Source organism: Scardinius erythrophthalmus, assembly GCF_964197995.2.
Source record: "Scardinius erythrophthalmus genome assembly, chromosome: 20".
NCBI lineage: Eukaryota > Metazoa > Chordata > Actinopteri > Cypriniformes > Leuciscidae > Scardinius > Scardinius erythrophthalmus.
In genome coordinates this window covers 17,696,021-17,711,170 of record NC_138240.1, presented here as the reverse complement: position 1 = coordinate 17,711,170, position 15,150 = coordinate 17,696,021, and the positions used below count along the sequence as shown (strand labels likewise).

At 35.9% G+C, this 15,150-nt stretch overlaps 2 protein-coding genes across 5 annotated transcripts in view; both read left to right on the top strand.

The window, feature by feature from the left end:
* The window catches only part of dock8 (dedicator of cytokinesis 8), a 52,178-nt gene extending 46,663 nt beyond the window's left edge, over nucleotides 1-5,515 (top strand). For both annotated transcript variants that reach the window (XM_081349506.1, XM_081349507.1), the window contains 3 exons: nucleotides 162-268; nucleotides 1,051-1,221; nucleotides 4,352-5,515. In XM_081349506.1, the coding sequence (XP_081205632.1) occupies nucleotides 162-268; nucleotides 1,051-1,221; nucleotides 4,352-4,403 (330 nt within the window). In that variant the 3' untranslated portion in view covers nucleotides 4,404-5,515. The remainder of the gene's footprint in view (nucleotides 1-161; nucleotides 269-1,050; nucleotides 1,222-4,351) is intronic.
* A 155-nt stretch (nucleotides 5,516-5,670) lies between these two features.
* aopep (aminopeptidase O (putative)) overlaps nucleotides 5,671-15,150 on the top strand; it is an 87,039-nt gene continuing 77,559 nt past the window's right edge. Inside the window, exons 1-4 of one of the 3 annotated variants that reach the window (XM_081349678.1) lie at nucleotides 5,680-5,756; nucleotides 11,035-11,936; nucleotides 14,037-14,203; nucleotides 14,308-14,452. In XM_081349678.1, coding sequence (XP_081205804.1) covers nucleotides 11,197-11,936; nucleotides 14,037-14,203; nucleotides 14,308-14,452 — 1,052 coding nt within the window. In that variant the 5' untranslated portion in view covers nucleotides 5,680-5,756; nucleotides 11,035-11,196. Of the gene's footprint in view, nucleotides 5,757-11,034; nucleotides 11,937-14,036; nucleotides 14,204-14,307; nucleotides 14,453-15,150 lie in introns of all 3 variants that reach the window. The other 2 variants (XM_081349679.1, XM_081349680.1) reach the window with 2 other exon arrangements.

Below are 15,150 nucleotides of genomic sequence, written 5' to 3'. Positions count from 1 at the left end.
GGTGACATCACTCACACAAAGACTTATTCATGATCTTTCCCTTATGTGTTGACTTTACCTTGTGGCCTCCAATGGATGAAGCATTCATTTTCTCCGTTAGTGCTGTGGGAGTGAGGGGGGGGGCTTTTCTTTCCTTTTCTCACTCTTGTGTGTCTCTGCAGGGTCCATTGGAGGTGGCCCAGGTCTTCTTGAATGAAATCCCAGCAGACCCCAAGCTCTTCCGTCATCACAACAAACTTCGTTTGTGTTTCAAAGAGTTCATACTGCGGTGAGTTGCCGTTTCCAGTGGAAAAAGAGATATGCACATAAACTTTTCAGTGAAGTATGATCGAATGAAGCAAGTTTTCTATCGTAGGATCAAAGCAAATATGAAAGTGTCGTTATTTTATGCTGATTGGTTTGTTTAAAGTTCTTTATTTGAAAGTTCACTGAAATACGTGGGTGAAAGACACCCGAGGGGCTTTTCTGCAAGCGGAGAAACCCCGTCTTAATGTCACCCAGCTGCATTTGTTTTGCATAATCATCATAATGTTTAAACCAAGACTCGAAACGAATTAAGATTTTGAGTACAGTGATTCTTTCCCAAGATGTATACAGTTTTTATGGAAATATTACTTTTTACAGACGGAATTCTGGGCCTTGATTGCTGCCAGCGTGCAGACAAATATTTACTGTAATTTAAAATATGTTTATTTTTCTCCATAATCCATCCAAGCTAGCACAAACCTTCTCTAGCCAAGTTACTGTTATTTATGCCAAGACGTTATAGCCTTTTAATTCTATAACTAGACCGTTTAAGATATATTTTGAAAGGTATAGAGCCATTTAAAATCAATTTTAAAAGTAGATCGAGCACATTTCCCTCAGCGTTCCCTTTGTGACTTTGTTGTTGAGCAAGTTTTTGGGGAATAAAACTTAATTGTTGAGTTTTCTTATCAAACTCATTTGTTTATTTCTGTCCAAATGCAGATAATTGCACCAATTATTCATTGTCTGGTGCTCGGCTGTGCTTGTTGTGTTGCTAATGCTGTTGTGATTGCATATCTGCAGGTGTGGAGAGGCTGTTGAGAAGAACAAGCAACTCATCACTCCTGATCAGAAGGAGTACCAGCAGGAGATGAAGAAAAACTACAACAAACTGCGAGAGAATCTGAGGCCAATGCTGGAGAGAAAGATACCTGAGCTCTACAAGCCCATCATCAAACCTCGCATCGAGAATAGGTACACCCATTAGTGGTATACTTGACCTTAGACTCAGCAATCAGTGAATGATGGAAATATTCTCTCGTGTTCAGTAGTACTTCCATAATTGGTGCTATAAGAATAGCTCACCCCAAAATAATGAAGATTTGTCATTATGAACTACTTTACTGTGCTTTTATAGTGATATTTTGGAGATTTATGCAAAGATTTTTTAAAACAAATTTTGGTCACACTTTAGTTTGGGGAACACATATTCATGAATACCTATGACTTTTGCCTCAAAGTCCTAAGTCACTGCCAGTGTTGGGGAAGTTACTTTTAAAAAGTAGTGTTTGCTCGTTACTCGTTACTTTTTCAAAAAGTAATCCGTTACTTTACATAGTTACCCCATTTGGAAAGTAACTTTTTACGTTACTCGTTACTATTACGTTACTTTTAACGTAAAAAAGTATCATGGGGGTAGAGTGCGACACTCCACGATGAGCAGCGCGCCAGCACCACTTCTCTCCGCTCCGCTCCCCCTATCCACCGAACTTTAAATTTCGGCAACAGCCAATAAAGCGCTCCTGCTCTCTAACACCGGTGCGAATCGCGTCTTGATAGCATAGGACAAAATGATATAGAAGACATAAGCTTAGATTTCAGACATACGACTCACTCTAAGGGAGTAGGAGAAAAAAAGAGATTTTGAGAGAAAAAAATATATTTTGTTTAAAAGTACACATATTCAAGCTTTCTATATATTTCTCAGGTCTGTGAGACAAGTATAGCTTATCTGAGTTTCGGTTCATTTACAGTATGGAGACGAGCTCCAGTTCACGCGCTGGTGCCGTCATGATTATTTTGCATGCCATATTTACTTATTTATTAAATTCAGGCAATTAATTGGTTGGTAAAACATTGATTAAAATTAAGATACAATTAATACTCAACGAAATTCGTTTTAAAGAAAGTCTTTCTACAAAAACAAACTTAATAAAGTGGTCTAAATCATGTCTGCCCACTCCATTTATCTCCCGATATATTGCACAAAATTATGATCTTACTCATGCTTTTCACTTTTCATATAATCAACATAGATTAAATTATTTATTTATTTATTTCATTTAAACATAAATATGAAACTAAATAGTTTTCTTTAATTTACTTCTTATTAAATTCAGGCAATTGATTGATAAAACATTTATTAAAATTAAGATACAATTAATACAAAACGAAATTCACTTTAAATACAGGTTTTCTACAAAAACAAACTTAATAAAGTGGTCAAAATCATGTCTCCACACAAAACTGTTATTTTATTTAATTTAAACATAAATATGAAACTAAATCGTTCTCTTCAGATCTCAACCGTTCTCTTCTCTCAAGCGCACAGCTGAGGCAGTGTCGCTGTCAAATATATCCATGGGAAAAGTAACGTTGCGCCGAATTAAAAAAGGAACTACATTTCGTTACCAAATTTTTAGTAGTAACGCGTTACACTACTTTTTACCCGAAAAAGTAGTTACTTTACTGTAACGCGTTACTTTACAACACTGGTCACTGCATATTAATAGTTAGTAAAGTAGTTGTTAAAGGACAAATCAAGTGAAAAATGAACCTGGGATTAATTAACACATGGTTACCGAGTCGATCGTTCCCTGCGATGCGTTTTCATGAAAATCGAATGTAAAGAGTTTTATCTTTAAAAACAGATTAGCTCATAACAGTAGTATATGGGGCACAGAGTAAGTAAAAATAAATCGCTAGTTAATACCACTAACAAGGCTCAAAATAGCCTCACACTAACACGGTAACATAAAGAGGGTCCTTACATACAAACCGAAGCATTGAGAACTTTGTAAGTGTACAGACAGTTTAATAAGAAGATACTTTATAAAGACAGTACATTACGCGTTGACATGCAGGATCCATCTTGGAAAACTGTCTCGACTAATCGAGCCACGAACGCCGTGCTACATTAGATTTCACAAACGTAATTCCTATCGACCAGCTATCCTATCGACGGCGTTCGTGGCTCGATTAGTCGAGACTGTTTTCCAAGATGGATCCTGCATGTCAACGCGTAATGTACTGTCTTTATAAAGTATCTTCTTATTAAACTGTCTGTACACTTACAAAGTTCTCAATGCTTCGGTTTGTATGTAAGGACCCTCATTATGTTACCGTGTTAGTGTGAGGCTATTTTGAGCCTTGTTAGTGGTATTAACTAGCGATTTATTTTTACTTACTCTGTGCCCCATATACTACTGTTATGAGCTAATCTGTTTTTAAAGATAAAACTCTATACATTCGATTTTCATGAAAACGCATCGCAGGGAACGATCGACTCGGTAACCATGTGTTAATTAACCCCAGGTTCATTTTTCACTTGATTTGTCCTTTAAGTTTAGGTATTGGTAAATAAGGAATGTAGAATATATGGCATTAATATGTGCTTTATAAGTACTAATAAAACAGCCAATAGCCTAGTAATTGTAGCAGTAGTCTAAAGTAGTGTGTGTGTCTCCAACAGAGAAGTCTGTTGTGTAAACAATATATAAAATATAATTATAATACAATAACATATATAATATAATATTAATATAATTTTTGTATTAATTAAATATGTATTATCTATGAATTAATACCTTCAGTAATGACATAGTGAAAGATATCTCAAATTAGAGAAAGGAGTTGACTGGTTATCGGATAGATAGATAGATAGATAGATAGATAGATAGATAGATAGATAGATAGATAGATAGATAGATAGATAGATAGATAGATAGATAGATAGATAGATAGATAGATAGATAATTAATAGATATAGATCTAGATATAGATAGATTATTAAAATATAGATTTTTTTTTTTTACTTCTGATAGCAGTATCTGGGTCTATTCTTGCATTATAAATTATAATTCAGTGGCGTTGTTTGCCATTTTCTGTATATGCAGGTAAATCTGTATAGAGCTGGATCCATGAGATGCTTTATATACAGGAGACCGGACAAATTGAGGGTTGCACAATGCCAAACATTGATTGTGTGAACGTGGTCCATGTGTGCACTCATATTGCACAGTGCAGCTATTTTTGTGGAGATATTTCTTTCTAACATTGCAGTCACTGCTTAAGCTCCCGTTCCCTCTTGTGTTTGTAACAACAGGGATTCCTTCAAACGGCAGAGCCTCCGTCGGACACAAGATGAAAATTCATGATGTCAAGAGGGCGTCTCCAGAGGATATCAAGGGAAGGATGTTGCAGTGTGCCAGGAAACAAGAGCTTCGTCAGCTGATAATTAGATGACTCGAGCAGAGTTTCATGCACAGTGTTAAAAGCCCCTGAAAATATCCTAGATTGTTGTATTCTGTATGCTGTATATATATATGGAATTTATTTTCAGGGATTTAGAACTTGCATTATTATTTGTTAATAATTGTTTTTAGAACAAAAAACCTTAGCCAGTCACTTTTTTTTTATTACTTGTTTTCTGGTTATGGTGTTTATCTTCCTTAGTATGTTACAACATATTGTATTTTTAACTAATACAATAATTGTTACACGTTACATGTTAGGAAAAAACCTACAACCTTAAATTAACTGCTTCAAGAACGAAAGCCTGATCACTATTTAAAAGCAACTGAGAGCGTCAAAGGTGTAAAAAACGACAGTTAAGATGCGGTAATGGTATAAAACAAATCACCTCTTCATTTGTACGTTTACATATAGCTAATATAGTTTAAATCATGATTACTCTATTCCTTTTTTTCTATGTATAGTGTAATTGTAAGATTTATAAGATACAGTTTTGTATATATAGTTATATTTTATTTATAGAGAATATTTAGCTCCTATTCCATTATTAAAATGTGACCTTATCCGATCAGAATAAAAGTGAAGCAGGTTTACAGAGACAGAAGAATCTGTTAAAAAGTGTAGAGAATGAGCACATCAAATGTTTACCTTATCCTTTTTCCAAATGTTAAATAAATAACTGTAAATGGTGTCAGATTTATTTCTTTGGTTCATTGATAAAAATATTCCAGTAAACAATTGAGTCATTCTTCTCAAATAGTTTTTCCCTTTCTCATTTTTTCAAGTGCACTGCACACAAGCTCTGTTGTTTCTTTCTGTTTTCAGTGCTTCATTCTGTCTGTTACACATTACTATGAAAACTATGAGAACTGTTTGTTGGTTTTAAGTGCAAAGGTCATTACAATTTCAACTTGGTTTATTTCTGTCTGAAAGCACAAATGAATAAATACTGTATATAAATATTTTTGCCAATGAAACTTAATAAAAAGCCACATGCTTATAACCTTTTGTGCAGTAAGATTATGTTGTGAAATATTAATTTGACTATTGATAGCGGTATCTGGGGTCTGTTCTTGCAGTATAAACGAATTCATTGGCGTGGTTCGTCAATTTCCATAAACAATATGCAGACAGGACACAGGTAAATCCTTATGAGATCCAGCACAGCTTGCTGGCGCTGCGTGATGACGTACATCACATGAGACGGCGGTTCAGCGGCTTTTCAAGCGTTGTAGAACTGTCACAGGGAGGAACAGGTTCGTGAAACAACTCTCAGTATCTATAAAATTATTTTTAGCTTTTATTGCTGCGGTACAAAACAGCTATTGCAGTTTATTGTCAGTTGCATATTTTTCTGTGAGAAAATCTGAAGAGTCAGAAAAGAAAACAAGGAATAGAGTATTAAAGCTGATTTGTTGAGAAGCGCTTTAAACCTCTATGGAAGTCATAGTGTAAAACAGTGGTTCAGTTCTGGTCCTGAAGTCCTCTAGCTCTGCACAGTTTGGTTGTTTCACTTTCACTAATTCACACCCTTCTATGATCCACACATACGGGTTTTGAAACTTCTGTTAATAAGTCTTATGTTGCGTTAAACAGAGTCGTTTATTTGCGACGTCAATTTGTAGGCCAATTCTCTGAGTTATCTCCACACTTTCCTATTAGGTTTATAATAAGGGCTATGTTTACAGTACTTGAAGAGACTTATGATCATTAAGTCACCATGAAATCAAAATTGATAATTCTTGTTTGTTTGTTTTTTTAATATAATATTGCAGTATTTATTATAAATGATCCGTGCGCATCATATTTTTTAAAAGTTGTGTGCTCTCATAATATTTAATCAAAATAACTTCCCTTCTCTGATGACGTGTTTACTGGCGTGAGGGCGGGACAACCTGTCACTCACATCAGGGCAAACCCCAACCGTCCAATCAATTCCCGATAGACAAAATCAAGTCCCACCCTAAATTTATTTTTTCTTATTTGAGAAGCAGCTTCACTAACGTTACATAACAATAGGGAAGAAAAAAACTAACGCAACATCCGTTTCATGCAGAAATTCCCAATATCTATTTTCTAAATGCATGTTGTTGTAAACGATTCATCCATACGTTTGATTTTTAAAAAATGACTGTCAATTTTAAACAAAATATCAAAACTCATAACTCTTCAGGTGAAATGACACAGTGCATTCTCCAATTATTTAGGGCCGGTTTACACAGAACGTTTTTTGCAGTTGAAATGAAAGCGCAGCTAAGTTGAATGGAAAAATGCGCAAGGTCTAGTGATGCGTTTTTTTAAAAAATGGAAGAACTTAAATTAACTTGAGCGCCGTGATTTGAGAATGTCATGTGCGAAAAGGTGCGAGCACAACAGGTAGAGCCATGTTTACATTGAAAAACAATGGAAAAGTAGTGCAGTGGAAATTCAATATTCATTCTGTGTGAGTGAACGGTCCCTTAGTCTGTCACTTTCTTACAATCGACTGCAACCTTCTATCCAGTCATCAGCTAGGCTATATATACAACAAATTTCACAACCATTACAAAAGTATGTTCTATAGTATGAATGTATGTAGTGTGAATGAATTCTGAAAATAGTGCCATGTCTTCTTTGTCATGTGACTTAAGGCATCAGTTGCATTGCTTCACTGCCATTTACAACTCCTTTCCCATTAGTTCAGGTGATGTGAAAATTATGTTCACTTTTTCATAAAAGCATGAAACTTGGTACACATGTACAATTTGCGGCCCTGAACATTTTCAGAAATGGAGCCATTGCAAAAATGACTCGGCGGCCATTTTGCTTTCCGCCATAACTGAATTATGTATTTTGTATTATATCTCCTGAACCAAACATGATAACATGGGAAATTTGATGTCTGTCCACCACTATGTTTTGATAGTCAAGGATTACAATGATACCATATACAACTTCATAAACTGTTCAGGTGAGTAGTTAATGGTGAATTTAGTGACGTTGTGAGAAGGATTACAATGAAATCGCAGTATCTGAGAATATCATCTGAAGCTGGGGCCACACTAAAAGATTTTTAAAATCTTATAATATTTTCAAAATATTACTCCTAGTCTCACTCCTTCATAGGCTGCTATGTAATTTCATCTGCCAGCCTAGAAAAGTTAAAATAGTCCAAGTGACTAGAGAATACTTTTTGTGCACAAAAATAATGACTTTATTCAACTATTCTTTTTCTTCTGTGTGGGCCTCTGAGTGAGTTCATGTAGTGTAACAGCGCAGCACTTGGTTTGTACGTCAGAACATAGGCTCACTATTGGCCGACGCTGGTCATGTGTGTGAATAATCCGCTTTACTCTGATGTACGTCACAATATGGAATGAATGGTCTGTAACTACTGTCGATTCATTGCAACTTTAAACAGGAATTTTGAAGTCACTGTGTTTTAACCTAGAAAGTTGCTTGGATATTGCTATATTTGGACTACAACTGTGGATTGTGTTATTTGTCAAGGACAACACATCCTTTTGTCACATCTGTTAAGAAAACGTAACAGTAATGATAACTAGTAGTAACTACAGACTATGGGCCAGATTTACTAAACTAAATTACTAAGAAAGTTTTATGCTTGATCTACTGACCATGTGCAAATGAAAGAACACAGATGCATCCGGATCATTTCCATAATGACCAACACAATCTACAGAGAGCAGAGCGAACTAGACCATTGTTTTGACCATTGTTTTTTAATGTCAAAACAGGGTTTGTGCTGGTGCAAGCTGTTAGTAAATCTGTCCCTATGTAGGCTATTACTCGTAAATCAAAATTGCCCAATAACGCCCATTATAAAAACCCACTGTGACTGAAAAACCTTCCAGGTTTTAGGGCTACAAACTGAAAAGCTCTAAAGAAGATATCCAAAATGTGCAGTATTGGGTTCGGCTACTCCAGAATTGAGAACAACTGCTTTGAAAGAATGAATATGAATGGATTGCCTATAGTCATCACCTAGAGAGTAGTATTTATCTTAAAGGGTTATTTACAGTGTTAGATGGAAGTGTCTATAAGTGAGTGATTTAATACCTAATTATGGGCCTCCGGTTGTAAATTGTCACTTTAAGAACCACTTACAGTATTATATTTCCCATTTGCACCGAAAGAGAACACAAGTGTACACTTCAAGAGCTTAAAGGGAAGTTTAATCTACTCTTTAAATGTCAGCTCAGTTACAAGACAATGAAATACTGAAACATTGCTCTTGTTCTTAGTAAAAATCTTTATTTTGATAGGTCACAAATAGCATAGACATGAACTTTTTCATACATCATCAAGGTTTTAGTTTAAGTTATGTATGTGTGTGTGTAATGGAAAGTGTTTTTTTTTTTTTTTGCTGTAACTTCCATTAGTTTTATTTTTTTCAGTAAATTATGTCATTATCATTTTTTTGTCCATACAATGGAAGTAAATGTTCACCAAAATTATTTGTTTAACAACATTTCTCAAAATATCTAAATTTATGTTCCTCAAAAGAAAGAAAAACATGGTCAAGTGAGTTTTGACAGAATTTCTATGGGTGATCTATCCCTTTAAATAATCCTGTGGCAAGACCTTTTGAGCGTCAATTAAATGTTTTTTTTTTTAATGTATAATACAATTTAACATTCCCGTTCATATGAAGTTATAAAAACTGCGTGCATTATAATAATTATATATTATTTTTTAATATAATATATATATATAATAATTATATACTGATTTTGCAGGTTTTCCTACTTACAAAGCATGTAGAGGTCTGTAATTTTTATCATAGGTACACTTCAACTGTGAGAGACGGAATCTACATTGTATGATTTTTAAATAATTAATTTGCATTTTATTGCATGACATAATTATTTGATCACCTACCAACCAGTAAGAATTCCGGCTCTCACAGACCTGTTAGTTTTTCCTTTAAGAAGCCCTCCTGTTCTCCACTCTTTACCTGTATTAACCGCACCTTTTTGAATTTGTTACCTGTGTAAAAGACACCTGTCCACACACTCAATCAAACAGACTCCAACCTCTCCACAATGGCCAAGACCAGAGAGCTGTGTAATGACATCAGGATAAAATTGTAGACCTGCATAAGGCTGGGATGGGCTACAGGACAATAGGCAAGCAGCTTGGTGAGAAGGCAACAACTGTTGGCGCAATTATTAGAAAATGGAAGAAGTTCAAGATGACGGTCAATCTCCCTCGGTCTGGGGCACCATGCAAGATCTCATCTCGTGGGGCATCAATGATCATGAGGAAGGTGAGAAATCAGCCCAGAACTACACGGCAGGACCTGGTCAATGACCTGAAGAGAGCTGGGACCACAGTCTCAAAGAAAACCATTAGTAACACACTACGCTGTCATGGATTAAAATCCTGCAGCACACGCAAGTTCCCCCTGCTCAAACTAGCGCATGTCTAGGCCTGTCTGAAGTTTGCCAATGACCATCTGTTTGATCCAGAGGAGGAATGGGAGAAGGTCATGTGGTCTGATGAGACAAAAATAGAGCTTTTTGGTCTAAACTCCACTCGCCGTGTTTGGAGGAAGAAGTAGGATGAGTACAACCCCAAGAACACCATCCCAACCGTGAAGCATAGAGGTGGAAACATCATTCTTTGGGGATGCTTTTCTGCAAAGGGGACATGACGACTGCACCGCATTGAGGGGAGGATGGATGGGGCCATGTATCGCGAGATCTTGGCCAACAACCTCCTTCCCTCAGTAAGAGCATTGAAGATGGGTCGTGGCCTGGTCTTCCAGCATGACAACGACCTGAAACACACAGCCAGGGCAACTAAGGAGTGGCTCCGTAAGAAGCATCTCAAGGTCCTGGAGTGGCCTAGCCAGTCTCCAGACCTGAACCCAATAGAAAATATTTGGAGGGAGCTGAAAGTCCATATTGCCCAGTGACAGCCCCGAAACCTTAAGGATCTGGAGAAGGTCTGTATGGAGGAGTGGGCCAAAATCCCTGCTGCAGTGTGTGCAAACCTGGTCAAGAACTACAGGAAATGTATGATCTCTGTAATCATCCAAAAAAGGTTTCTGTACCAAATATTAAGTTCTGCTTTTCTGATGTATCAAATACTTATGTCATGCAATAAAATGCAAATTAATTTCTTAAAAATCATACAATGTGATTTTCTGGATTTTTGTTTTAGATTCGGTCACTCACAGTTGAAGAGTACCTATGATAAAAATTACAGACTTCTACATGCTTTGTAAGTGGGAAAACCTGCAAAATCGGCAGTGTATCAAATACTTGTTCTCCCCACTGTATATACTGTGTATATATATATTGTTCAAAATAGTTTTAAAAATATAGCATGTCACACTGCTTGAATGTCAACTACCCATGTAATTATTTTGGATAATACTGAATAATAGAATGTATGATGGCCTGGGGTTGTTTATGCTATTCAAGAGGTCCATCTTAAGTATCAGTATTGCTGTTTAATGATGAGATTGTATATTTACCTTTAATAGATTCATTCAAGTAATATTTTCTTTAACATTTATAATTACAGGCTATTAAATGCCTCAGGACCAGATGCAGACTGAATAACGAGTGGAATTTTTGTGAGAGCCCGAATCATTTTTTACAAATGGCATTCTGTTAACATTATTCCTAATGATATTTCAGTCTGGTTTCAAGATCTGTTCCTGCTTAAAGAACATCCCCATCAGTTATGGAAAGTAACCCTGATGTTGATCTGGATCCTAATAAAGATGACCTGCCCCTGCGGGCTAACACCAACCATATGCTCGTCCGACACTATGTGCTTGACCTCACTGTTAACTTTCAAAGGAAGGTCATTGGTGGCAGCATTGTTCTGTTTCTGGAGCCCGCTATTGGTTCCTGCAAGCAAGGTGAACCGGGATCTGTATCAAACACAGAGGTGCAAAACATATCTCAGGTGTCATCTAAACATGACGTAAGTTCTCCCATCACACCTGAGCCAAATGAGTTGATACCCCCTGAGGAACCATCATGTTTAAGTGGAGGAAATGATGTCAGTGATGTCTTTTGGGGTGATGAGAGTGAAGAATTCACCTTGGTGCTGGATTGTTGTGACCTGATGGTGTCAAAAGTGGAAGAGGTGGATGTAACTACAGTATCTAATTTAAAGAAACTTGACATAGACCATTGGTATGCAAATGCGGATCATCCGTCATCCAGTCTGGTACAGAGGCTGGTCTCTATGCCTTCAGTCTGCTGGAGATCGCAGCACGAGCTATACCTTCAGTGCAGCCGTTCCCCTACCGTCCTAAATGCACAACCTCTACGGTTCCACGTGGACCAGTGGAGTCTTCAGGTCAGGAAGGAAGGGGTTTACTCCCCTCATGACTTCCCGTCTGCTGTCAGAATCTGGTATGAAACTAAGCCCACAGGTGGTTCTGTGAGGTGGACAAAAGACCAGGATAGCAGGTACCAACCATGTTTATATTTACATGCACCAACAACTAGGCCTGGGTATTCATTCAGACTTATAATGTCCTTTTTGCCGCATCAGCCAATGCTGTAAATTATACACTCTTAAAAATAAAGGTCTTTAATTGGCATCTATGGTTCAGTGAAGATCTTTTAACATCCATAAAATCTTTCCAATCCACAAAATATTCTTTATGGTGAGAAAATGGTTCTTCTTCGTGCTAAGAAAAAAAAAATAGATACATACAAAAATGTCTGTGTCAAAAAACTGTCTTAAAAATTTGAAGCTCATTCTCATTTTAAAGAAGACCCATGGCAGATTATTGATGAAGTAAAAAAAGGCAAAAAAAAACAAAAATACCAAATTTTCCCCTTTAGATGCCAGCAAAGCTTCACTGGCACACACAGTGTTTGAATCTGTGATTTTTACTACAGTAGAGTTTCTCTCTCTCAAATATTACATGCACACAATTTTTTTCTTACACGCATACAAACCACACTCTGACATTCATACCAGCACACCCACACAATTATAGCTGCATAATTTATCAAATTGGCTCTATAATATCCATAAGAAAACAGGAACAAAGCTAGTAAAAAAAATAATTTTGAAGCCTTGCCAACAGAATGAAAGTAGTTTTTATAGTTAAATGGCTATTAAAAATTAACTGGGATTAAAAGTTTTAATGGGTTTCAATTGGTACTTTTTTGTACTGAAGCGTATTGCATTCACTTGAGGAAAAAAAATCGACTCTGTTTTTCTGAATTAATGAGTTAATTATCTCAGAATTACGAGATAATTTTTCATGAATAAAAAGTTTTTGCTCTGTTTTTCTGAATTAATGACTTAATTATCTCAGAATTCTGAGATAATCTTTTCTTGAAATAAAAATATTTGCTCTGTTTTTCTGAATTAATGACTTAATTATCTCAGAATTCTGAGATAATTAAGTCGTTAATTCAGAAAAACAGAACAAAATATTTTTTTTATGAAAAATTATCTCATAATTCTGAGATAATTAAGTCATTAATTCAGAAAAACAGTGCAAAAACTTTTTATTCATGAAAAATTATCTCGTAATTCTGAGATAATTAAGTCATTAATTCAGAAAAACAGAGCAAATATTTTTATTTCAAGAAAAAATTATCTCGTAATTCTGAGATAATTAACTCGTTAATTCAGAAAAACATAGCAAAAAAAATTTTCATGAAAAATTATCTTGTAATTCTGAGATAATTAACTCGTTAATTCAGAAAAACAGAGTAGATTTTTTGTCCTCAAGTGAATGCAATACGCTTCCATATTTTTGTTCTTAAGGTCCTTAAGGTCCCTATTTTGTGTACCTATAGTATATAGTGTAAAATAGATTCATTAAAGGAAATGGGGGTGAAATAGTAAAATTCCAATAAAAATGCACATTTGTGCCTACATTTATGCAGTTGGCCTTAACAAAGAAAAAATTATCAAAAAAAAAAAAAACATGAAAAAAAAAAAAAGATGGACAAGGGTTAATAACTGTTTAAAAACCAAAACGACTCTTTTATGGCACAAAACCCCTCTTTTAAAGAGGGTAAAGGGAACCCTCCTGGTACATTACAGAAATATATATTTCTTTTAATCATAAAATTCCATCAATAAAAGAAATGATAACAATATTTATTCAGTAACTGCTGTGACATTTCAAGTGAGTTAATTCAGTGAAACATTCGTCAAATTGATTCAAACAAAAAACTCAAGTACGTGAATGATTTAATGATTCTTTTGAATGATTCATTAAAAGGATTGGCGTCATTTGTTCGTGAATTGGACAGCATTGGTTGCGGTGTATGTTTTTGATTCACTAAAAATAACTGTTTAAAAGAGTTACTTGTTCATGAATCAGACTACATGGATCAGTAAGCCGTGCAACCTGCAAAAATGTTTTCTTGGTATTGTTGTAACAACCTTTTTTATCTTCTCAGATTCTTTTTTTATCTTCTCACACTCTCACATCTCAATTCTGCGAGGCTTTAGATTCAGCACCATCTCTGAAAAGCATAGCAAGAAACACTGGCATAGAGTAAAAGACTATATTTATACCCATCCTTATCATTTAGATGCTGTGTATATACCATGGGCTCGCCCATCAACAACAGAGCTCTCTTCCCGTGCCAGGAGCCACCTGTTGCCATGTCAACGTGGCAAGCATGTGTGAGAGCTCCGTGCGATTACACTGTTCTTATGAGTGGGGAAAATGAAGCCTTTTCTAAGCCTACAGAGACAGGTACAGTTGAAACCCTAATTCAGCAGTTCATAATCACAGAGGTGTAATTTAGTGCAATAATTTTATTATGGAAAATTCTGAAGTCTTTTCTCTACTCTGTTCAGGTTTTCTGCAGTGGGATTATTATGTTACGATGCCAATGCCAGCCTCTACCTTTACCATAGCAGTAGGGCAATGGCTAGAGGCTGGAGTAAACGTTCCCAACTTTGAGATGGAAAAGACAGACGAAACTTGTGTCAAAGTACCCAGGTATGTTGTTCATGTGATGTGACTAAGTGTAAGTCTAGAAAAAAATATTCACTGTTAAGACTTTTTTGTAGATTTTGGAGATCTTCGGTAGCCTATTATTTTGGCAAATTTGACAGTTTTTAAGATTTGAAAATCTCCCAATGACATTGATACATTTGTATTCAATGCCACAAGAACAAGAGGTATTACCACATTATTAACAACATTAAAGTGTTAGTTCACCCAAAAATATAAAACACATTAAAGGGTTAGTTCACCCAAAAATGAAAATTCTGTCAGTAATTACTCACCCTCATGTTGTTCCAACCCCGTAAGACTTTCGTTCATCTTCGGAACACAAATTAAGATATTTTTGATGAAATCTGAGAGCTGGATCACTCCTCCACAGGCTTATGGACACCTTAACTTGCTGGCCCAGAAAATGTATTAAAGACATTGTTAATATAGTCCAAGTGACTCCAGTGGCTCAATCTTAAGTTTATAAAGCGATGAGAATACTTTTTGTGCGCAAAAACAAACAAAAATAACGACTTTATTCCACTTTTCATTTCCTTCTCTCTGGACCTCGAGTTTTTTTACGTAGTGTTTAAGCGTAGCGCGTCTGTGTTGCACGTCACCACGTAGGCTCACTATTAAGCGACTCTATCGGACGTATCATGTGTGTGATACGTGGTGACGTGAAACACAGACGCGCTACA